At 43.8% G+C, this 26,751-nt stretch overlaps 1 protein-coding gene across 1 annotated transcript in view; it reads left to right on the top strand.

Moving 5' to 3' along the window:
* The window catches only part of diaph2 (diaphanous-related formin 2), a gene marked incomplete at its 3' end in the record, with an annotated part of 255,964 nt that overhangs the window by 141,383 nt on the left and 87,830 nt on the right, over nucleotides 1-26,751 (top strand). The window contains exon 7 of the mRNA XM_079497475.1: nucleotides 3,558-3,697. Coding sequence (XP_079353601.1) covers nucleotides 3,558-3,697 — 140 coding nt within the window. The remainder of the gene's footprint in view (nucleotides 1-3,557; nucleotides 3,698-26,751) is intronic.

A 26,751-nucleotide genomic window follows, 5' to 3' on the forward strand; every position in this document is an offset into this window, starting at 1 on the left:
AAAAATAAAAAGTAAAGGCAAGGGAGATTGTGACTGGTGGATATGCTATAATTGAAACAAACCTTTGCCGTATAAATGCTTTATTATGCGCCATTGTATGAATGGGAAAAGATTTCCCCTTTGATGATCAAGAGTGTGCGTGTGCCTGTCTATCTTCTAATCTAGCTTTGTCTCCAGTCATATAGCGCAGTGCAGATCAGCCCTAGACTGTCACACGTCTGGGGCATAAAAGGTGCAGAGATGAAAGCCAGCTTTGAGCTGAGGGAAACGGGCCGGTGAGAAATATTGACGTTAACCCATTTTGGGCTCGAACCCCTTTTGGTGTTAGCATTATGTTGTGCTTTAGCTATTGAAAAATAGCAGATCTACAAGCTCATAGCGCGCCACCGAGTGGCGCGCTACGAGCTTGTAGGTCTGCTATTTTTGAAAAATCGAAGAACGACATAGCTTTTTCAGAAAACTGTCAGGATGTAGAAGACATTTTTAGAATCTGATCTCAGGTCAAAATGGGTTAATGAGAAAGGATTCTCTCTTCACCTGTGGCGTGATAACTGCAATCAGCCAGGTGAGAGCTGGGTCAATCATGTCACTGCCTTTCAAAATACACTTCAGAGACGGAGATGAATGGTACCGTACTTCATGTACGGAATAGAGCGAGGAGCCGGAGAACAAACCGGGGAACGGAGACGGTACAAAAGCTGATAATTAAGCGTTAAGTGCACACTCGGCACAAACTGTCACAAAATGTCTTCCCTGGGCTGTGCGACCTCACCCGAAAGGTTGGCGAGTAGTCAAAGTAGAACGGGGCTCATTTTGAATTATGGACAATAATGGGGGGAAAAAAATCTTCTTGTAATCAGCAGCGCAATGATCAGCTGTATGCCTTTCTGGTGGTATATGCTTTCTTCTCCATAGAAATAGAGTACCATGTGCGCCCTCTGTGCTATATGCATGTGCTCAGAATCCTCATATGATAATGAAGGAGCAGTCTTGACATTGGTACTAGTGCTGGAGGCATTGCCTCCTACACAGCTTCATCTCCGCAGGTGTAGGCAATGTGATTTCTAGGGCCAGTAGACTTGACACGAGCGTGTCCCGGTCATTATTAGAATAATGGGACCATGAGCTCAGATCACATCTATCCAATATGAATTTCACCAATGTCCTGAGGGCAGACCGCTCTGTCCCAGACACCCTCCCAACCACCCACCCTCCCCCTGCCGTTCGCCAACGGAAACCAAGCCGATTCTTTCACTCTTGACTCAGCGTTAGGCGCTGAGCAGACTTCTCTTCCCTTCAGATAAATGAGCTAGCTTATTACTTACCAAACTGCCTGGACAGATCACTTGGTGGGGGAACCCACAGTTTGGGGATGAATACATTGAAGTTGACTTTGACTTGTCGTCTGATCCCATCCCATCCCTGGTAGCGTTTCCGCAGTCTGCATCCTGTCTTTGGTTTGTTTGGTGCAGTACCATATATACTTTCCCCTCTGTAACCTGGGTTTCTTTGACGACATGCCCAGAAGATGACTCATTCATTCCAAATGTGTCTCACTCGTAGCTGGTATTTCTGTATGTGACAGTGGTGAAATAATACATTAAGAATGTCTCAGAACCTGTGGAAATAGTTTTGACACAATGTAATTAGTGGTTTGATAGCTTGGTCTCTTTTTTGCATGGATGTGCCATTACTTCGACTAATGGATTTTGTCTTCAGTATTATGTTACCATGGTGCAGATATTTATATTGCCGCAATTGAGAGCAATTCTTGACATAAAACATAATTACGAATATTTAGAATGGAGAAGCGTTCTACATTTATTTCAAATGGGTTTTACTGTTCTCGATGTCGCTCATAAAATAACCATAAAAATATTGACAAAAGATTGCATGTTTTCACATGCGGCCGTAATATGAAACCATCTGTAACTACAGTGCACGAGTTATGGAGCAGTTCTGTGGCTCCACTGCACCATTAGTATTGTGTGTCAACAGATACATATTGTGCATTGTTTACTGGGTGTATGTCACTATCTCAGCCAATATGCAGGCTCTCTTTATGCAAGCGTCAATGTGATGGGATACCACGTTCATGCAATCAGGAGATAGAACTCCTTACAGGAGACAGGATAAACGGTGATGAGACAAAAAAATGAGAAGACAACATTGGAACTGGGAATGCTATCAAATTGACGCCGATAAATGATCTTTGTGGAGTTACCGCTCACAATTTGATACAATTCTTTGTTCATTATAGGGGGAGGGGGGCTGTTACTGAACAAACCATAGAGTATATAAAAGGATAGAGACTGAACTGGCGCGAAGCTCCGCCCCCCCAGCTATTCATGTCAGTGGAAGTTGCTCAGTGGCGTTTTGAAGCACCCGGAAGACTGCCGGAAGTCCCTCCTCCGGACCTCAAATTTGAGGTCCGGGGTGACGTTGGAGTGATGGTCCTACGTCACGACACAATGTTAAAGCCCAGCTGCACAGGGTTTCCCGGTCATGAATCCACGGGTCCGCCTGTAGTCCCTCCTCCTACCACTAGGGCCCAGAGCTTCAACGTTGAATAGCCTCACTGGCCCCTTGGAACAAACACTATAGCAGCAATGATTACTATCAGAATGTAAAAAACAAAATCAAAACATCACTTACATCCACTTTAATGATATGGTAACTTAAAGGAGCATTCAGTGATTTGGGGAAAAAAAACGGTCCGCCCTGGTAACAAGATGTGCACATGCACACGCTCTACAGCGGGGGAAGTACAACAGACCAACAGCACGTGCACCAAGGCACGCCCCACTCGATCATGATTGGAGGAAAGGCCTCTCTCATCCTGATTGGATGTAGGCTTTGCACACCCAAAGCCCAAACCGAAACTAGGTTTTTTTTTTACCCCAGGGGTTAACTGGGGACAGGGAGGAACTCCTTATATGGCCAGCACACTTTATAGTAGGGAGGATTATCCAAAAAATAAGAACAAATAAGTGATATTTGAATTAAGTGAAATCACTGAATATACCTTTAACTGAAACATTTGATCAGTAACACCCCTGGAAATGTTTGAACAAGATTGAAATCATCACTCCTCATGACAGTGACCGCATGACTGCCAAAAAACAGCAACCACTTGCGCAACAGAATCTATGAACTGAACAATATCAAGGAGTAATGCAGTTTATTAGCCTCTATTCTTAACATTGGTCATCATTAGGGACGATATTTCTGTGCAATGAATGGACCTTCCTTCGCTGTATAGTCTTTTACTTTTAGAGATGCAGAATTTAGGGACGTAACTTATTTTCTGTTCCTGCATCTGCCTCGGTTCTTTTTTGTTAACTTTCCAGGGCTCTGCAAATCTGTTATGCCATGTCCCTTAATCAGCCTTCCACCCACACACTTTATCTTTGTGCCGAAATAATCTTACTTTCTTTTTTTCTTCTTCTTCTCCACATCCAAGGTTTTCTTCTATCACATTCCCGTCGTCATGGTGACTATAACTCTTATGCATACTGTGATATAACCGTCCTCTTCCCGTCCTCTTTGTCTTGCAGGGTGGACTGAGGAACAGCAAGCATGAGTTTACGCTCTCGTCCCAGGACTATGTCCATGACCTGCGCTCCGGTATCACAGAGGACAAGCTGCTAATCTGCCTGGAGTCTCTCAGGGTCTCCCTGACCAGTAACCCAGTCAGGTCAGTACTCACCGCTCCATGGGCTTGTGGTGTGGAGGTGGACGCTTTTCAGACAGGGCATTAGTCCGACATTCATCCCCATGTCGGACTAGCGTCTGCTCCCGTGCTTGCGGTTATTGCGAATGCAGTGATTGCGAACGCAGTGAGCATTTACTATGAGACCCAGCAGATCATGTCTGTCTGTCTGTCTGTGTGTCACGCTGTAACACCACCCGCCCACCACCAGAGGGCGCAGCTGTATCACACACAAAAACACACACACAAAAAACTTAACTTAAAAAAAACTTAACTTAAAAAAAAAACGTAAAAAGAAAAAACTTAAAAAAATAACTTAACTTAAAAAAACGTAACAAAAAAAAAAACCTTCAAAAAACCCCGCCCAAAAAAAAAGGCCTAAAAAAACCCAATTTAAAAAGTACGTAATTTATTCAAATTGTTGTTTTTGCAATTTACGAGCTGCGTTCGCTTCCCGCGTTCGCACGTCTTACTTGTGGTTAGGTTAGGAGATGAGGTGGGTTGTCATTTGTCGGACCAATGACTTCTCTGAACTACTCCACCAGTGTTGATTGATTCCTCCACTAAAACTACCACGAAAAAACCTTCTTTGACTACCTTTTTTTCACTGACGAAAATGTAAAAGATGCAATTCTTCAAGAATTGCAAAATGTGGTTGCCGCAATCGCTAATGTAGGCCCCTCCCACTAATTTTGCTAGCCAATTACAATGTCACGTCACCCCCTGTGATCATGTGCAAGTAATTTGGAGGGGATCCCCCCCCCAAAAAAAATTCGGCATTGCTTTTGGCTCTGTGTTGATTAAACCACCCGTGACATGTGATTCAATTTTGACATGGATTGGACATTCCGTTTTTTTTTGGTAAAATAGGCCCCTCCCACTAACTTCGGATGACAATTACGGACGAATGATACGGGCAGATCAGAATTCTGCCTGTGGTGTTTTAATTGGATTGGTCCAGATTTGTACCGATTTTTGTGAGCTTTGGAAAAAAATCTTGTGTGTTTTGAGAAAATTCTAAATGGCGGAAAATCTGTCCTGACGGAAATGGCCGGGTGTGGCCAGGGAAGCGGAGCGGTCGTCATCAAGAAATAACACACCACCGAATTAAGCGATTGACCAATCGGAATCAAGCATTCAACCAAGCCATGTAATACAAATATTTAACTAATGAAAAGGTATTAACACGAGTTTGGGACTAAATAATAACCTTTGCCTTCATTGGAACACTGGCTCTTTTTTCCCCTTTCCTGAAAAGTAATGGATTTTCTAAAAGTTGCCCCAGACATCATAAACTTTACGCAATCAGTGCCACAGTATGTGCCTGCTGGTCCATCCGGTACTAATTGGGTATATGTCAGCAGACCTCACAGCATCTATTCCATGTGGAGTGATCGGCTTGGTTAACCTATTTTTGGCGGGAACCCCTTTTGGTGTTTTAAACATTGTTATAATTTAGCTATTGAAAAATAGCAGATCTACAAGCTCATAGCGCGGCACCGAGTGCCGCGCTACGAGCTTGTAGGTCTGCTATTTTTGAAGAATCGTGAAAATCTTTGAATATATATTAATTTGGAGCGAACGATTTGAACTCAAATATTAGCTTCTGGGAGGTCCCTGGGACAACATATCTTCAGATGGGGGTCTGCAGCCAAATACAGATAATTCTGGGGGTCCTTGACATGAAAAAGGTTTTTCAGAAAACTGAGAACTTAGAAGACATTCTTTTTTTAGAATCGGCCTCAGGCCTAAATGGGTTAAACAAGAATAGCCCATAGCATCGGCTGTTAACCCATTCAGGCCTGACGTCGAAACTTTTCTAAATCAAAGTTTTCTAAATCATGACAATTTTCGGAAAGATTTGAGGCACATTTTAACGATTTTTCAAAAATAGCAGATCTACAAGCTCATAGCGCGCCACTCGGTGGCGCGCTATGAGCTTGTAGATCTGCTATTTTTCAATAGCTAAATTATAACAATGTTTAAAACACCAAAAGGGGTTCCCGCCCAAAATGGGTTAATGGTTAATGTGGTTAAACGCTAACGTGACATGGATGCGTTCCAGGTATCAATGGATTAAACAAGCATAGGCAATGTCAGTGTGGCTGACCAAATGAGTCCAAGCAGCGGATAGTCACTGGAGGCACGTCTGACATCCCACACTACTCTTTCCATTAGACTCTAATAGATAGGAAGTCTCGTTTTCCACATCAGAAAACGAGCCATTCTCTGAGACCTTAATAAGCACATTCCTCTCACCCAGAGATCAACCACGTGTCGTGTGTAGAAGCCGTCCCCCCCCCCAAGCTGCCCACATTAAGAGTGACCCTTCCCCATTTTCCCTCTTTATTATGTTTGGAGTCTACTTAAAGCTAGACTTAGGATAATTTCTTCTTTTTTTTTTCTCCTTCTTCCTTCTCCTAGTGCTTATAGGCTATTGCTGCAGAGCTTTGATTAGCTCCTCACTCAATCATAATTAGGCAGCGCAGGCTCTGAGAGCTCTGTCTCCTACCCGCTATACCGAAGTTCTCCCGCTTTGTAAATGGGATCTTCAAATTTAATTTGGTCCCAGAAGCGCAAAGGAACCCTCAATGACAGCACATCCTTTCAATTATTTACCAGCCTACGGTTGGAGAGATGTTTCTTAATGTGAATCAATGAATGGTGCATATAAAGTGGTCATCAGATGAGTGGCAGATATTTTCTTATGTGGACCGTGGGTTGCGGGGATACAGAGACCTTCCAGTGGGAGCATTCATTTGATCTGCTGCGTATACCAGCGGCATTATACAGTATTTACATCCTATAACCACCCAGAAACAAAGATGAATTAATGCTGGCTTTGGGTTGGTCTCACAAAGAAGTGCATGTAGACTCATGGAAGGAAAAGACACTGAATTCCAAAGTCATCACTAACCACCACCTACAGGCTATGTGTGCTTCGTTGGCTGAAGTCCCTCCGGGCTCCCCCTCCTCTACACCAAATATCTCGGGCAAACATAGTCGATCTAGAAGCTCACAATTCCGACACTTTTCGACAATTTCCGAGCTTGTAGATTGGCTATTTTCGCCACCCCCGGATTGGTACACATGTGGTTGAAATTTTTAACGATGTGTTCACAAGCTAACCCTTGACCATAGTACCATTCACCCTAACATAAGAGCATGAACAAAACCTAAGAGGGGAAAAAGAGGAAGTATACATTAGCAAAGGTAGTTTTTCTCTCCTAGTATTGCCGTTCTCTCCTCTTTCCCTCTCTCTTTGCATTGTGACTATACAAATAACTATGTATTATTACAGATAACACACGTCATCCATCCATCTATGAATGTAGATAAATGAATGACTCTTCCCCCCGCCCCGGTGAATTGCAGAGCCGCGAAGACTCGAGCTACACTTAGCTGTGGGGACTCGTGTCAGCCTTTTCACTCAGAAAGGCCAACCAGTGCCTCAGGGACGCCATACAGGCCAGGCCTGCCTTCTGGGCATTTTTACAAACGGCTGAACTTGTGACCACGAAAATAAAGGAGCTGGCCTTCTGCGGAGGAATAACATCGGCACTGATGGCCAAGTGAGATGGGCGCCCTGGGGTGTGCCTGCTGGGGATGGTAGTGGAAGTGTCAGCCAACACCACCATTTCCTTCTCAGCCTGACACTCTCTTGTTACCCCCCCTACCACCCCCAGACCTAATGAGATGGGAAGGGACACGGTATTGTCTCGAAGCATAGATAAGGTTACTCGCAATTCCTAGAAATGTTGGGGGGGGGGCAGTGTTTCTGATTCCACTATGTTAATGTAACCTTTGTACGCGTTCTTGTATACTAGGAAAAAAATCATGGTGGAAATATCAGAACAGTGCATTTATTATTGTTTGCATTACCACCTGTGGATAAAGTCTAGTTTGCCTGCCTTTTGAAGGTGATATTTTCATGTGGGCCGCCTTTGTCATTAATTTCCTGTTGATGAAGCCACCGTTTTCATCTAGGCAACATAATTCTCCCTAGCATGCAAAATGGAGTTATAGTTAAATCCTCGGTTGGCTATACTGCATGCTTTTAGAGTTTACAGTACATCACTATTCACAGCAATGTATTCTTCAGTACCAGAAATCCAAACTTTCACTGCAGCAAATGCTAATGATGGCGTCGTACAGCCGAGGGCTGATTACTTCTCAGTATTCCAGTTCTCCGACTGTTGACAAGGCAAGACAAACTTGTTCATGCAGTTCAGATCTCTCTCGAGCACACAGTTTTATGTCAGGGAGACACAATTATATATGAGGGAGATTGGAGAGGATGAAATATGGATCTACATTTTGCGCTCCTAGGAGAACATTATGCCAGTAGCGCTGATGACAGTCAAGGACGTTCACTTCTTTTTAAATGAACTTAAATATGTTTTAGAACTGTTTGACAGAGATATCTTAAATTCAAGACGTTGCATCAGTCACAGCACGTGGACTGTTTTGTGAGGCTTTCTAGTCCAAGGTCATTGGCGTTAGGGTATCTTTTCCTGGGCATTATGTTATACTTTAGCTATTGAAAAATAGCAGATCTACAAGCTCATAGCGCGCCACCGAGTGGCGCGCTACGAGCTTGTAGGTCTGCTATTTTTTTTTTTATCGTGAAAATGTGGCACAAATCTTCGAATATATATTATTACAGAGTGAACATTTTAACTCAAATCTTTGCTTCTGGGGAGGTCCCTGGAACAACATATTTTCAGATGGGGGGGCGGAGGCATATTACATATAATTTTTGGGGTTCTTGACATGAAATATTGAGCACCACTGATACAGAAACATAAGGTTTTTCAGAAAACTGTCAGGATTTTGAAGAAATTTTTTAAATGTCGAAGTCGGGCCTAAATGGGTTAATGTGAATCAATGAATGGTGCATATAAAGTGGTCATCAGATGAGTGGCAGATGTTTTCTTATGTGGACCGTGGGTTGCGGGGATACAGAGACCTTAAAGTGGGAGCATTTATTCGATCTGCTGCGTATACCAGTGGCGTTTTGTGAGTCTTTCTAGTCCAAGGTCATTGGCGTGAGGGCATCTTTTCCTGCCGACCTCTTGAGTTGATAGTCTTCCCAAGCAATACCACAGTATCATAGTTTAATCGTTTTAGAATTGAACTTGAATCATAACCAACCCCTGCTGGTACCACAAAGCATGGAATACGGATGTGTATATTACAGGAAACTCCCGTTAAACTTTCCAACAAACTCCATGTAACTCCCGAATTGTACGGTACTGTGCTGCCTTTGGAATGGCAGTTTGGTTAAAATTCATAATTCTGTCATTTAATTAAGTAAGTTAAAAGGTGTACCAGTTCTTACTGTTTTTACTGCCCTCCAGTGGTGGAAGTAGAAAGTGAAACTAAACTCAGTCAGCATTTCCCCATGAAACAGTGAGCTGTGCGCATGGTCTGCTGATAATTCTTCTTTAATGCTTTTGCCTTGGACATTATTGTCTGTAAGTACTTTGAAGTTCTAGTTAATCGGTTCAAAGATTATATTTCATGTAGAATGTGATGTTTGCAGAATACCTTTGTAGCTGGTTATTTTGTGTTTGGAAATTGTGTAAACACATGTGGTCTGCATGTTAGTTTACTGCTGCAGTAGCAGTAGCCTAGCCATTTTCTGTGTTTGACTTCAACATTGTGTACCTAGTTCAGTGCAAATAGCCTACTAATAACTATGCATACTATATTACTCACACACTCTGCATATTTACCTGTGTGCTAATTCATTTTTATGTTTAATTTCTGTACTTTTCAGTTTTACAAAATTACCTGTGACTTCAGTAAACACAAGAAAAGTCAAGCCTTGTCTCTTATTGGAGGATCTCAGAAACTGTTAACTAGCTGTCTAGCTGCACATAGGCACGTGTTGCAAGGGCAGCACAGTAAAAAGACAAATGTACGGCGGGCTCAAGCACACAAGATAATAATCAGCAATCATGAGTCTACGCTCAGGAAAGAAATACACATTGGATATTAATGAACAAGAAGAGGAGAGGGGGGCTTCAGAGCTCCTGACACTAACAAGACAACAGGATGAGCATGAAGCATCCGAAGCAGCATCTGTCAAGTCTTCTCACAAGTCTTCAGTCAAATCTAAATCTAAAGCATCCTCTAAGACATCCAGTAAGTCATCACGATCCTCAATAGCATCTTTATATGTAAAAGCACAGGCTAAGGCAAGGGCTGCTCAGGCTGAAGTGGCATTTGCTAAACAACAAGCTGAAGTGATTAAACAAAGGGCTGAACTTGATGGCACCTTCCTTATTCTCCAGTCTCAGAGGGCTGCTGCTGCTGCCTCTGCTGAAGCCGCAGCCTACCAAGAAGCTGTGGAGAGTGAAAGTGAGGACGAATACCAGGAAGTGCTAGAACACCCTGTTCTACAACAAGCTCTCAACTCAGCACAACTTACCAGAGAGTACGTGCAGCAGCATGCTAATCAAACACTGATGCCCCCTGCTCTACAACAATCTGTCACCCCAGCACAACATGCTAATCAAACACCATTGCCCCCGGTTCTTCAGCAGCCTCTCAACTCAGCGCAACGTGCTAAAGAATACGTCCAGCAGCTTCCCAAACACTCACCAGTGAGTTCACCTGAGATGGACGAGAAGCCTTTAAGAACCCCTGGCGCTAATCCAGCTGTTGACAACGGCACCCATGTTAACCAACCTCCAGAGTATGGAAGTGTTGAAATTAAAAGAGAAGAGCCAACGAAGAGCACACAACCAACCAAGACATACTTCAATCTTCCTCAACACTCAAGCAATCCCTTTAAAGACTACTACTCACCTGAGCCTCCAGGTGCACAAGACTTTGCTAGATACCTGATACGCAGAGAAGTGATCAGTTCAGGTCTTCTTCAATTTGACGATCGACCTGAACATTACATGTCATGGAAAGCGTCCTTTCACAGTTCAACTAAGGACTTAAATCTGTCAGCCAGGGAAGAATTGGACCTGATGACAAAATGGCTTGGGCCTGAGTCATCAGAACAGGCAAAAACCATCCGCTCTGTATATGTTCTCAAACCTGCAGCAGGCCTCTACACCGTCTGGCAACGTCTGGAAGAATGTTATGGGGCGCCAGAGGTCATCGAAGATGCACTGCTAAAAAAGATTGACAACTTTCCAAAACTAAATAACGGAGACAATATCAAGCTAAGAGAACTAGGTGACATTCTCTTGGAATTGGAATGTGCCAAAGAGGATGGTTACCTAACAGGCCTCTTATATTTGGATACACCTCGTGGGGTAAAACCCATTGTGGAGAAACTCCCATACAGCCTCCAGGAGAAATGGAGAGCTCTGGGATCCAAGTACAAAGAGGAGAATGCAGTGACTTTTCCACCTTTTTGTGTCTTCTCCAGGTTCGTGAGAAACCAGGCAAAGGTGAGGAATGATCCAAGCTTCTTTTCTTCCACATCCGACAGTTATTGTACATCACAAACGGAGAAACCTGCAAAGTCCAGCTGGAAAGCCTCTGTAAGTGCACACAAGACTGATGTTGATGCAGAATCACTGGATGATAGTGACAACATACCTGTTCAACAGAAATTGGAGGGACCAGATAGGCAATGTCCTATACACAAGATGCCCCACCCACTGAAGAAGTGTAAAGTATTCAGAGGAAAACCCATGGAAGAACGCAAAACATACCTGAGAGAGAACAGAATTTGCTACAGATGCTGTGGGTCCACGCTACACGTGGCAAAAGACTGCAAGGTGGCAATAATGTGCTTTGAGTGTAATAGCGACAAACACACCACTGCCTTGCATCCAGGTCCTCCTCCTCAAGAGGCTTCAGAGAGTATTCAGGCTGACAAACAAGACAGCGGGGAGCCAAGTGGGAGTACAGTCACCTCAAGTTGCACAAAGATATGTGTAAGTGGAGAAAGCCCACGCTCCTACTCCAAGATCTGTTTGGTAAAAGTACATCCTGCAGGCAAAAAAGAGAGCGCTATTAGGATGTATGCAGTGCTCGATGAGCAAAGTAACAAGTCTCTTGCCAAGACAGAGTTTTTTGACCTCTTCAAGGTCGAGGCCAATTCATCTCATTATACACTGAGAACCTGTTCAGGGAGAACAGAGACGTCAGGTAGAAGAGCTAGTAACTTCATCATCGAGTCTATTGATGGAAAATTACAACTTCCTTTACCAACCCTAATGGAGTGTGACATGGTTCCTGATGATAGGACAGCAATACCTTCACCAGAAATTACACAGCATCACTCCCACCTACGGCCAATTGCCAAGAAGATGCAACCTGTGGACCCAGACGCTCCAATCCTCTTGCTCTTAGGAAGGGACATCTTAAGGGTACACAAGGTGCGCGAGCTAATAAACGGGCCCCACAATGCTCCTTACGCACAGCGACTAGACCTAGGATGGGTCGTCGTGGGTGAAGCATGCTTGGGAACAGTCCACAAACCATCAGAGGTCAATGTATACAAAGCAAACGTGCTGCAAAATGGTCACACATCCTGTTTCAGCCCATACCCAAAAAGCATCCAAGTGACTGAAGGCTACAGTGGTATGATACAGCATCCTGGTTCAACCTCCCCTGCCTGTAAGGAAGATGCAGGTCCCACAGAGAGGACAGACAACCTTGGATGCTCTGTGTTAAAACAGTCCAAGGATGACGACAAATCAGCACTACACATGGATGACAGAATGTCCCTGACCATCATGGACAAACATGTCTATCAGAGCAGCTCAAACTGAGCTGATTGAATCTATGTCAACTGACAACTTCACCAATGCTCTGAAGAACAGAATTGTGAAGATGTTTCTGAGGCCAGTCTCAGAGTTCATAGTTCCCCTGTCAGAGATTTATTGAACTCTTATGTTGCTACTTGCATCCAAGGACATTCCCTTAATGTTGATGTATCTATAGTGATACAATGTTATTGTACCAAAGTGGGGAGTGTGCTGCCTTTGGAATGGCAGTTTGGTTAAAATTCATAATTCTGTCATTTAATTAAGTAAGTTAAAAGGTGTACCAGTTCTCACTGTTTCATGGGGAAATGCTGACTGAGTTTAGTTTCACTTTCTACTTCCACCACTGGAGGGCAGTAAAAACAGTAAGAACTGGTACACCTTTTAACTTACTTAATTAAATGACAGAATTATGAATTTTAACCAAACTGCCATTCCAAAGGCAGCACACTCCCCACTTTGGTACAATAACATTGTATCACTATAGATACATCAACATTAAGGGAATGTCCTTGGATGCAAGTAGCAACATAAGAGTTCAATAAATCTCTGACAGGGGAACTATGAACTCTGAGACTGGCCTCAGAAACATCTTCACAATTCTGTTCTTCAGAGCATTGGTGAAGTTGTCAGTTGACATAGATTCAATCAGCTCAGTTTGAGCTGCTCTGATAGACATGTTTGTCCATGATGGTCAGGGACATTCTGTCATCCATGTGTAGTGCTGATTTGTCGTCATCCTTGGACTGTTTTAACACAGAGCATCCAAGGTTGTCTGTCCTCTCTGTGGGACCTGCATCTTCCTTACAGGCAGGGGAGGTTGAACCAGGATGCTGTATCATACCACTGTAGCCTTCAGTCACTTGGATGCTTTTTGGGTATGGGCTGAAACAGGATGTGTGACCATTTTGCAGCACGTTTGCTTTGTATACATTGACCTCTGATGGTTTGTGGACTGTTCCCAAGCATGCTTCACCCACGACGACCCATCCTAGGTCTAGTCGCTGTGCGTAAGGAGCATTGTGGGGCCCGTTTATTAGCTCGCGCACCTTGTGTACCCTTAAGATGTCCCTTCCTAAGAGCAAGAGGATTGGAGCGTCTGGGTCCACAGGTTGCATCTTCTTGGCAATTGGCCGTAGGTGGGAGTGATGCTGTGTAATTTCTGGTGAAGGTATTGCTGTCCTATCATCAGGAACCATGTCACACTCCATTAGGGTTGGTAAAGGAAGTTGTAATTTTCCATCAATAGACTCGATGATGAAGTTACTAGCTCTTCTACCTGACGTCTCTGTTCTCCCTGAACAGGTTCTCAGTGTATAATGAGATGAATTGGCCTCGACCTTGAAGAGGTCAAAAAACTCTGTCTTGGCAAGAGACTTGTTACTTTGCTCATCGAGCACTGCATACATCCTAATAGCGCTCTCTTTTTTGCCTGCAGGATGTACTTTTACCAAACAGATCTTGGAGTAGGAGCGTGGGCTTTCTCCACTTACACATATCTTTGTGCAACTTGAGGTGACTGTACTCCCACTTGGCTCCCCGCTGTCTTGTTTGTCAGCCTGAATACTCTCTGAAGCCTCTTGAGGAGGAGGACCTGGATGCAAGGCAGTGGTGTGTTTGTCGCTATTACACTCAAAGCACATTATTGCCACCTTGCAGTCTTTTGCCACGTGTAGCGTGGACCCACAGCATCTGTAGCAAATTCTGTTCTCTCTCAGGTATGTTTTGCGTTCTTCCATGGGTTTTCCTCTGAATACTTTACACTTCTTCAGTGGGTGGGGCATCTTGTGTATAGGACATTGCCTATCTGGTCCCTCCAATTTCTGTTGAACAGGTATGTTGTCACTATCATCCAGTGATTCTGCATCAACATCAGTCTTGTGTGCACTTACAGAGGCTTTCCAGCTGGACTTTGCAGGTTTCTCCGTTTGTGATGTACAATAACTGTCGGATGTGGAAGAAAAGAAGCTTGGATCATTCCTCACCTTTGCCTGGTTTCTCACGAACCTGGAGAAGACACAAAAAGGTGGAAAAGTCACTGCATTCTCCTCTTTGTACTTGGATCCCAGAGCTCTCCATTTCTCCTGGAGGCTGTATGGGAGTTTCTCCACAATGGGTTTTACCCCACGAGGTGTAAGTAAACACAAGAAAAGTCAAGCCTTGTCTCTTATTGGAGGATCTCAGAAACTGTTAACTAGCTGTCTAGCTGCACATAGGCACGTGTTGCAAGGGCAGCACAGGTACCATCACACCTGTATATTACCGTATGTTACTGTATATGCCTGCTAAACTTGAGGTTTACGGGCAAATTTAGTGCCCACAATTGCCTGTTAACTCCTCTTTTCACACAGGCCCTTTTTCAACAGGTTCAGTTCTTTTTGGTTCTTAGTCCATGAGCCAGAGCTCCAAAATTGGAACGTTAATAATGAATTGAGTGGGCAAAACCATACCTATATGAGATTGTTATCACCATGAAACTTCCCCAATTGAGTACTTACACGAAGACAATGATTTATTGTATTACAAATTTTACATTTTGAAATATGCAAATGAGGCATTATGTAGGAAAATATGCAAAATAATCGAAAATATGAAAAAGCTACTACTGTGGAAGGGTTATCATGTATTCATTTACTAATATTGATCCTATAAACAGTGTAATATAGGTCTAGTTTTTCAAACCAATTTTGGAGCTCTGGCTCATGGACTAAGAACCAAAGAGAACTGAACCGGTTCCCATTGGGAACCAACCGGTGGAAAAGGGGTCACAGTGTACTGTAGGTCTTGGGGATGGTGTGGACTACCACATGTCTTCAGTGTACTGTGGGTCTTGGGGATGGTGTGGACTACCACATGTCTTCAGTGTACTGTAGGTCTTGGGGATGGTGTGGACTACCACATGTCTTCAGTGTACTGTAGGTCTTGGGGATGGTGTGGACTACCACATGTCTTCACACAGTGTACTGTAGGTCTTGGGGATGGTGTGGACTACCACATGTCTTCAGTGTACTGTAGGTCTTGGGGATGGTGTGGACTACCACATGTCTTCACACAGTGTACTGTAGGTCTTGGGGATGGTGTGGACTACCACATGTCTTCACACAGTGTACTGTAGGTCTTGGGGATGGTGTGGACTACCACATGTCTTCACACAGTGTACTGTAGGTCTTGGGGATGGTGTGGACTACCACATGTCTTCACACAGTGTACTGTGGGTCTTGGGGATGGTGTGGACTACCACATGTCTTCACACAGTGTACTGTGGGTCTTGGGGATGGTGTGGACTACCACATGTCTTCACACAGTGTACTGTAGGTCTTGGGGATGGTGTGGACTACCACATGTCTTCTGCAATACACACAGTGTACTGTGGGTCTTGGGGATGGTGTGGACTACCACATGTCTTCACACAGTGTACTGTAGGTCTTGGGGATGGTGTGGACTACCACATGTCTTCAGTGTACTGTAGGTCTTGGGGATGGTGTGGACTACCACATGTCTTCACACAGTGTACTGTAGGTCTTGGGGATGGTGTGGACTACCACATGTCTTCACACAGTGTACTGTAGGTCTTGGGGATGGTGTGGACTACCACATGTCTTCACACAGTGTACTGTGGGTCTTGGGGATGGTGTGGACTACCACATGTCTTCACACAGTGTACTGTAGGTCTTGGGGATGGTGTGGACTACCACATGTCTTCTGCAATACACACAGTGTACTGTGGGTCTTGGGGATGGTGTGGACTACCACATGTCTTCTACTGTAGGTCTTGGGGATGGTGTGGACTACCACATGTCTTCTACTGTAGGTCTTGGGGATGGTGTGGACTACCACATGTCTTCTACTGTAGGTCTTGGGGATGGTGTGGACTACCACATGTCTTCTACTGTAGGTCTTGGGGATGGTGTGGACTACCACATGTCTTCTACTGTAGGTCTTGGGGATGGTGTGGACTACCACATGTCTTCACACAGTGTACTGTAGGTCTTGGGGATGGTGTGGACTACCACATGTCTTCTACTGTAGGTCTTGGGGATGGTGTGGACTACCACATGTCTTCTACTGTAGGTCTTGGGGATGGTGTGGACTACCACATGTCTTCTACTGTAGGTCTTGGGGATGGTGTGGACTACCACATGTCTTCACACAGTGTACTGTGGGTCTTGGGGATGGTGTGGACTACCACATGTCTTCACACAGTGTACTGTAGGTCTTGGGGATGGTGTGGACTACCACATGTCTTCACCCAGTGTACTGTGGGTCTTGGGGATGGTGTGGACTACCACATGTCTTCACACAGTGTACTGTGGGTCTTGGGGATGGTGTGGACTACCACATGTCTTCACACAGTGTACTGTAGGTCTTGGGGATGGTGTGGACTACCACATGTCTTCTACTGTAGGTCTTGGGGATGGTGTGGACTACCACATGTCTTCTACTGTAGGTCTTGGGGATGGTGTGGACTACCACATGTCTTCTACTGTAGGTCTTGGGGATGGTGTGGACTACCACATGTCTTCTACTGTAGGTCTTGGGGATGGTGTGGACTACCACATGTCTTCTACTGTAGGTCTTGGGGATGGTGTGGACTACCACATGTCTTCTACTGTAGGTATTGGGGGTGGTGTGGACTACCACATGTCTTCACACAGTGTACTGTAGGTCTTGGGGATGGTGTGGACTACCACATGTCTTCACACAGTGTACTGTGGGTCTTGGGGATGGTGTGGACTACCACATGTCTTCACACAGTGTACTGTAGGTCTTGGGGATGGTGTGGACTACCACATGTCTTCCACACAGTGTACTGTAGGTCTTGGGGATGGTGTGGACTACCACATGTCTTCTACAGTGTACTGTAGGTCTTGGGGATGGTGTGGACTACCACATGTCTTCCACACAGTGTACTGTGGGTCTTGGGGATGGTGTGGACTACCACATGTCTTCACCCAGTGTACTGTAGGTCTTGGGGATGGTGTGGACTACCACATGTCTTCACCCAGTGTACTGTAGGTCTTGGGGATGGTGTGGACTACCACATGTCTTCACACAGTGTACTGTGGGTCTTGGGGATGGTGTGGACTACCACATGTCTTCTATACAGTGTACTGTGGGTCTTGGGGATGGTGTGGACTACCACATGTCTTCACACAGTGTACTGTGGGTCTTGGGGATGGTGTGGACTACCACATGTCTTCACACAGTGTACTGTAGGTCTTGGGGATGGTGTGGACTACCACATGTCTTCTGCAATACACATGCTTTGGCCAGCCGCTTGTTTTCACCTGGCAGTGAGAACTGCCAGGTGAAGGTTTTATCGAGGGGGACGTAAATTGTGCGGAAGAACAAAAAAGTATATAGTGTTTAAAGGGGCATTCCACTCATTTTCAACATTTTACTATGCCATTAATGTACCTTAGAGCTGTTGTGTGGAAATAATTAAAAAAGTCCCCCCATTCTGTGTTTCCTAGAACTAGAGGTCTGAAAAAAATCATTAACATGGTGAAACACATCTTGATGATGTCATCAAGATGTGTTTCACCATGTTAATGATTTTTTTCATAATTACAGTTCTAGGAAACACAGAATGGGGGGGACTTTTTTTTATTATTTCCACACAACAGCTCTAAGGTATATTAATGACATAGTAAAATGTTGAAAATGGGTGGTTTTTCCCCTTTAAGATAGTGGTTAAGCAAACTGTTTCCAGGACGCAGAATATTCAAGTCTCAACGTGAATGCAGTGCCGTGTCTCACACTCGGTGTGCTTACTGTTGCTTTGTGTTGCTCCTGTGATTTCCGGGCAGCCAGCTAATTTCCTCCCAGAGGCCTGTGTTTGTGTAATGGTTTAATTGGCTGGGCTGAGCACCTGTTTGGCTGCACAGGTGGCCACAGCGCCAAGGTGATTGGGGGCCTTACCTCCCCAGCAGTCCCACACAGGTGTGTGTGTGTGTGTGTGTGTGTGTGTGTGTGTGTGTGTGTGTGTGGTGCGCGCAGCCGCACACAGGTCCACCCACAGATCCACTCACAGATGGCAGCCATTGCCTGGAGCACTCGCATCCCTTCAGCGCTGTTCCTTCTCGGCTGCTTCTTCCTTTTTCACTTCACTCTGGAAAGAAGAGGAAAAGAAAAAAAGCGAGAGAAATCCCTGGCCAATTATTAATGCTTGATTCTCTTTCTTTCACCTTTCTGAAGAGACTTGTGAAGTGAGATAGCAACTGTGACACATTATAATTACTGCTTTCTTATTTTAAGTGAAATTCTGGGGTGTTTTATGGCAGCCAATTTCTTTAAACCTTCTGTTTTTGTACCCCTTTTTTTATTTCTGCAGTTTCGAAAAGTGCCACAATGTCCAATATCACACTAGAAGAACATTACAGTTTTGTCTTTTGCACCGACCAGATTAGAAAGTCCATCGTCATGCCCATACCCGAGGTGGGGTTGGCCTTTCTGTGTGGAGTTTGCATGTACAGTTGGGTGCCACCGATATTGTCCCTTATCATTTGACCCATTTAGGCCTGACCTCAAAATTTTCAAAAAATCCTAAATCCTCCAGTTTTCTGAAATAAATATTTTCACGATTTTTCAAAAATAGCAGACCTACAAGCTCGTAGCGCGCCACTCGGTGGCGCGCTATGAGCTTGTAGATCTGCTATTTTTCAATAGCTAAATTATAACATAATGTTTAAAACACCAAAAGGGGTTCCCGCCCAAAATGGGTTAACTGTCCTTTTGCGCAGATCACGCAAACCTCCGCAAAAAGAAAAGGACAATATCGATGGCCTCCAACTGTACTCCCCGTGTGCCCTAGGGTAGATACCCTCACAAAACACATGCAGTAGGCTAATCCTGGTCTCTAAACTACCTCCCCCTGGCCAGCCGGGGCGCCTGACGGAGTGGATTAGTGGATTAAAGGAACTGGTCGGAATAACGTGTTCCTTCCACGTGCCATGTCCGGCCGGGGAAACTCCCCCCCTGCAGGTGAAAAGAAGCAGCTTGGACTACTCATGCATAGAAGGAAGCATGAGGTCAGTCCGCTTCCCTCCCCAGGTTGGCAGAGGAAGTGTAGTGCTCATGATTACATTAGATAATTTGACACTGGGTGAACAAATGGGTTGCAAAATCGTGGGCTAAAAAATGTAAACATTTAAACATTGTCATGTTTCTGTCGGCTTTAGTTGCATTTGTATTTTATGCCAAGATACCTCAACTCCTTTTTTCTGTCCACTGTGTCCCTATAATATTGCTTTGAAGTAGAGCTTTTATAAAGCTCACTTTCTCTGATCGACCTGGCACTCTACTCCATCAGTACCCTTTTATGAATAAGAGAATGCCAGAGGTGAGCATTTATTTATTTACCCATTTTGGGAAGCAGCACACACACACATTCAGAGCTCCCCTTAAGCCCTCAGTATTACTGTACACTATGACTCTGTCAAATCCTGATAGTGACTTCCATATTGGTGCTGCTCGCTCTCACATCCCCAAGACACTATTTAACCACTTATAACCCATTACAACCGGGATTTATATTTTAACCACTTTAACCATTATTTTATGCTTTGGGTATTCAATATATAGCAGATATGCATGCTCACCGCGCGTCACTTCGTACCGCGCTGTGAGCTTGTGGATCCGGAAGTTTTTAAATCTTGAACATTTGGGCAAATCCTAATTATAATGTATTTTATAAACAAAACTTTAATGTCGAATATTACTGCTGGGGGTCCCTGGAACAAAATATTTTTAGATGGGTGTCTGTGGCCAAATACATGAAAAGGTTTGAGTACCACTGACATAGCAACGTAAGTATGTTGTTCAGAAAATTGTCAGGATTTATAAGACATTTTGTAGAATCGGCCTCATGTCTTAATGGGCTAGTTGACCAGAGTCCACTAGGGCAGGGGTTCTCAACCTGGGGGTCGCGACCCCTCGGGGGGTCCCCACATTATTTATTTATATATTGAAAATGTATTTCCTTTAGAGGATAGCCCCTTGAGATGTATCATCTCGTTTTAGAGGGGACACAATGAATACAGTACATAGACAAAACAATACATTAAACATGTCGACACAGAACAATACACTTACAACATCAACACAACATAGATGCTCTCCAAACCACTCAAACACTACATCAAGACCAGAAGCAACTGCACTGAAACACCTAACAAAATACTAATAATAGTGATACTAATAATGAAAATAAAGATAAAAAGAATAATCAAGCATTAAAGTACACACCTCTTTTTATTTTTTTGCAACTGAATGGCTGGAAAATGGAAGTTCAGCATTTACATACGTAGTACACATAGTGCATGCATACAATTTCCTTAATGATTATATCTGGTTTCATTATTTATTTATGATATCATTTTCTCTATTATTAAGGTTATTGTAGCTGTGAATTTGTATTGGTGGTGGGTGGGTGGGGCGGGGGTCGCGAGATACGGCCAAAGCCTTTCCGGGGGTCCCCAGCCAAAAACGTTGAGAACCTCTGCACTAGGGGTCTCTTCTAGACCCCCTCCTTGTCTCCCTCTACACCCTACCTATATATCCTGGCCCTTCAAATTTGTATTTCGTGGAGATCGTCATGGCTTGACTGAGTCGTTCCTTTTAGGGGCCATTTTCTAACAGGAGTTCCCCCCCCCCCCCCCCCCATTGCATTGTGTGGACGAGGCGAACAGGCAGGATTCCGCTTACGCCAGCTTTTCTCTCTGACTGGATAGTGAAGATGTGCGTTTGGTTTGCGAGGATCTCCGGCGCCACACGTGGCGTTCCCCTGCATCTATCGCGTCTCCCCAGCCTTCCTAAGTTGAATGCCTGTAGCTGTGCACTCTGGAGGTAACACGGAGGGCTGGTAATGGGCTTATTATGAGCTTTGAAGTTCCCCATGCCTGGCTAACGGGAGGCTGTTTATCAGACTCTGCCCCCAAGTGATTGCACAGAGCAACCACTGAGAAACAATTAACTACCCACCAAGTGATACCGTGATGCTTTCATCTTTAACCCATTCAGGCCTGACGTCGACATAAAAAAAAACGTTCGCTCTGAAAGAATATATACCTATTCAAAGATTTGTGCCGCATTTTTACATTTTTTTAAAAATAGCAGACCTACAAGTTCATAGCGCGCCACTCGGTGGCGCGCTATGAGCTTGTAGATCTGCTATTTTTCAATAGCTAAAGTATAACAGAATGCTTGAAACACCAAAAGGGGTTCCCGCCCAATATGGGTTAAAAAAAATGACTATTAGTTAGTGAAAATGTGACAGGTCAATCTGGTATACGATCAAAATAACCATTATATCGTATACTTTATTATGGGTTTTAGTGAATTATTTTGGTCACGTGTATTTCCAGGTCATCTAATTTGCTGTTGGAGAGGTTCTTTATCCACCCGATTCATGGCAGCTCTAAGGATGGCAATTCCACCCCATCCGCCCAATGTTTTGGTCTCTAACCAAGTCTATCAAATACAACAGGCTGGATTGGCCTGTAATTTGCACCGTATAATTTGCTCCCCAGATGATAACCCAAAATGTTGATGTCTTTCTAGCACCGCTCTTATGCTGCCTTCTCAACTCTTTGGCACAAGATTTCCACTTGCACACAATTGTTATCTCAAAATCTAATGGGTGAATTGCAGTGAAACTAAAAAAACGTGGCTAAAAAAAGTAGTAACTGGGATGTCAGGGGCAGCAGCACACCCTCTAGCCCATTCTGGGCGGGAACCCCTTTTGGTGTTTTAAACATTATGTTATAATTTAGCTATTGAAAAATAGCAGATCTACAAGCTCATAGCGCGCCACCGAGTGGCGCGCTATGAACTTGTAGGTCTGCTATTTTTGAAAAATCGTTAAAATGTGCCTCAAATCTTTCAGAAAATTGTCATGATTTAGAAAACTTTTTTTTTTAAATTTCGACATCAGGCCTGAATGGTCTAGGGGTGGCTAGCGGGGCCTGACTGTTCCTCATGCCTTTAGTGGCACCTCTAGCTTACTGCCTCTCCCCTTCCCAGCCTTCAGTGGCTCATACAGGGGCAGCAGCACACCCTCTAGCGTACTGCCTCTCCCCTTCCCAGCCTTCAGTGTCTCATACAGCCTTTAGTGGCACCTCTAGCTTACTGCCTCTCCCCTTCCCAGCCTTCAGTGGCTCATACAGCCAGTCCACCTCTAGCTTACTGCCTCTCCCCTTCCCAGCCTTCAGTGTCTCATACAGCCTTTAGTGGCACCTCTAGCTTACTGCCTCTCCCCTTCCCAGCCTTCAGTGGCTCATACAGCCTTTAGTGGCACCTATAGCTTACTGCCTCTCCCCTTCCCAGCCTTCAGTGTCTCATACAGCCAGTCCACCTCTAGCTTACTGCCTCACCCCTTTCCCAGCCTTCAGTGGCTCATACAGCCAGTCCATGCTTGCACAAAGCAGCACATCCATCAGCCCTTTCAGCTTGTTCACTGTTTGCCTGAACAAAAAAACAAAAAAATCATCTAAGCACCTTACTGTAATATACAATGAATGATGATTTAGACCTGGCATCTTGCCTGGCACTGGTGCAAAAGTACATACAGGGTTGGGCAATGATGCAACGGCCATTGCTGAGAGGCTCAGACTGTTCTAACCCATTCAAACCGGGAAAGCATCTTTGTCATTTTAGATTTGAGCTACAGTGTATATATAGCATGTATAGTAGTTAGAACAGTGGTTTAGAACGGTAGTTCTCAAAAACAGCAGATATACTGTACAAGATCACAGCGCGTCAATTAGTGATTCCCGAGTGCGGCACGGCGTGGCACGGCTGCAGCTCACCGCTCCTTGGCTGCGGCTCACCGCTTCCAAGAGATGGGTCAAATGCGGAGAACAAATTTCACTGCGGTAACGTGTGTGACAAATCGTGCGACTTTGAATCTCCTGTCAGCTTGGGGGTCCTTAATTGGCCCGAAAACATTGAAGAACCGAGTTGGCCTCAGGTCATAATTGGTTAATGTAATGATCAGTGTTTTAAAAAAAATTTGTTTAGTTTTAGTCATAGGGCCCTATTAAGCAAGTGGAGTCTAATTACATATAATTTTACAGTTTTTAAGACGTGGGGGCGTGTGCAATGTCATATTACAATTATGGGCCAGGTGAGAAGCGCTTTCGACACCCCGTGGTGTGAGCAAAACGGCCTTGAATTAGTCATGGGAGTGTTTCAGGGAGTTTTGAGGCTTACCCAATGAACATGTCCGTACTATTCTCTTTACGACACCAGCTGATGTCCTCATGGAATGCGCCCTTTTCGGCAAGTGGTATTACATTTCTGCAGACTGGCACCATAGACATGACATGACTTTGTCACATTTGGGTTAATTATTCATATTGCACTGCATGCTGTCACCTTTATGCCTCAAAAGAACAGATCCACAAGCTGTCATAGCTTGTAGGCCTATGTAGCTTGTAGGCCTATGTCTCTATTTTGTTAAGTAACTTGCAGTTTTCATTGGAAAGTCATTACAGCGGCGCAGCCATATGCTAAGGGAGGGAGATATACGCACATCATCACTTAATTTGTTTCTGTTCTAAGCATGAAAAACAGCTGTAAAAATCTTTATTCTAGTTGATTTGATTAATAAATGAATAACTAAGACTTTGAAATGGCACCTACCTATACCTTTCAGATCGGAATGGAACTGCGAGTAGATACGCAGCATTGGCTGGCAAATTGGCAATCCATGCGTAATGTTCCCAGAATCGTCTAACCCCCGAACATACAAGTTCGTTTGATATTGTTTAATTCGATAAAAATAGAACCATGTACCATACAGCGAATGAAAGCAAGATTCCTAAGTAATATGGGGATTTTTACATTTTAAAAAACGGTTGAGAAATGAGAGAACCATGAGTGTTTATAATATCAAATATTATAAGAATAATATGAAAGACAAACGGGCTGTGAAGAGCTCAGCTCACAATCCCGACAAGGAGGAAATATAGCCTATAGTGCATGCACGTATATGCACTGACTGTTGCACACACGCTCTTTATTTGTTTCTATTGAAAAACACCAGTAAAATAACGTTTATTTTATTTTATTTCATTCGAGTCACGACGAAGGAATGAGTTGAAATGCCATACGTGCGCCATGCGTATTGCTGCGGCCCCAATGTTATGGTCTTCGCTCGTAGCATTTTATTGAAGAAGAATTGAGTCGGGTGTGCATACATCATATGAAAGCTAACTTCCCAGTGATTATGGAGATGTTTTAATTTTTTTTAAAGGTTGAGAAATGAGCGATATATGACCCTTTATAATCTCAACGAGAAAGCCAGAAAGCTCGCTGTTGCCATGTCTCATAGAAACAAGTAAATAGGTCTATAAACATACTCCCAAAAGAATCGCATATAACAGGGGTCTACAACCTATTTTAAATGAAGTGCCATGTTTTTATTTTCTAGATAGTGAGTCTGCCATATCAAGATTCCTTTTAATGACACCACATTCAAATTTCCAGCATATTTTGATTGTCCGCAAATATAAAGTTCTTCCTTCTTTTTACATATTTTCTTGCACATTGTTATAATGATCATTATAAATATATATCCCCCTGCAGTCAGAGTTCATTGTTTTAATGAATGAATGTGATGCATTGTGAGCTGGTAGATCTGCTATTTTCAAAAGTAATCTTTGAAAAAAGTGACAATAAGAATATTTTTGAAAAATGTTATTGAAACATTTAAAAACACAAATCTGTCATGGGGTCACTGGCTTAGTTGGGCAAATGCATTCATCTGGGGGTCCTTGACATGGGAATGTCGCTGTGTGAGGATCACTGGTTTAAACAACATTAGGAGAAAAGCCCAAATAAGCACTTTAGAAACAAGAAAAGCAACCACAACTACCAATATTTACAAGCAACTTTGCAGAAAAAGAAGCCGCTTATAATAAACAGCAAACAGACATGGCAACACTCCAGAGCCGCTCAAGTGTAAAATCAAACAGTGCTTTTTGCTTTTAAGACGTGGTCAGACCCAGGCGGAATCGGTATGCGCTGAGTGTTTTTAGGTCAAGGGGCTTTATAGCAAATAGCGCAAAGCGAAAATAATTAACATATGGACACTCCCCCAATGCTAAATTATGCAGGAACGTGGTATTCCATATGAGTGAGCGCTCACCACGGCTTCCATAATACGAAAAGGCGCAGAGCGAGGGCGAAATCTGTATTACCGCATGGGTTTTTCGTCTTGCTTAATAGGGCCCATAGTCTCTTGAATTGTTTTCATTTAGTTTTAGTCACATTTTAGTCACCCGGAATGTTTTAGTGTTATTCTAGTTTCAGTCGACTAAATATCATAAGATTTTATGATTCAGTCGACCAAATCTACAGTTGATTCAGTCGACTGACTAAAAGGTATTTTGGCGGGCCTTGATGCCGTCGTATTGATTGTTTTTACACCTGCTGAAACAACACGTCGCGCTGTGTTGTGAGCTTGTAGATCGGCAATTTTTTAGCATGCAACGATTGTAAAATGACTTATAATGGATCTCTTGTCCACTAGTCCCTTCCTAACATTTTAGTCTAGTTTTGTTGACGAAATTGTCAATATATTTAGTCTTAGTTTTAATCATCATAGCTTAGTTTTTATTTCGTTTCCATTTCTTTTTCGTCAGTGGAAAAAGGTAGTCGACGGACATTTTTCGTCTTAGTTTTAGTCGACAAAATCAACACTGGTAATGATCAGGCAACACTGCACTGATGAATCTCGCCGGAGCGGGAGTTTTTTTTAGGTAGACGGTGAGGTGCCAACTCTGTCTGCCATGAGGATACTTTATTGCACCGAGAAACTGTATCAACTCTGTCTTGTCTGATATGGAATATGCAACATACTTAACCCATTTTGACCTGAGATCAGATTCTAAAAATGTCTTCTACATCCTGACAGTTTTCTGAAAAAGCTATGTTTCTATGTCAGTCGTTCTTCGATTTTTCAAAAATAGCAGACCTACAAGCTCATAGCGCGCCACTCGGTGGCGCGCTATGAGCTTGTAGATCTGCTGTTTTTCAATAGCTAAAGCATAACAGGTGCCAACTCTGTCTGCCATGCGGATACTTTATTGCACCCAGAAACTGTATCAACCCTGTCTCGTCTGATATGGAAATGGCTGCCTATCTCCGTGAATCATCCATAATTGATCATCTGTATGCATGCTGTGATTCAGCGTGGTGCTTTGCGCGGCTAAATCAGACTTGATGATGTGAGATATGACATTGTAAAACCTGGCGTCTCTTAGTGGAGTCCCGTATCACTTCATCAGTGCTCGA

This window comes from Electrona antarctica (assembly GCF_951216825.1).
Source record: "Electrona antarctica genome assembly, chromosome: 1".
NCBI classification, from domain to species: domain Eukaryota; kingdom Metazoa; phylum Chordata; class Actinopteri; order Myctophiformes; family Myctophidae; genus Electrona; species Electrona antarctica.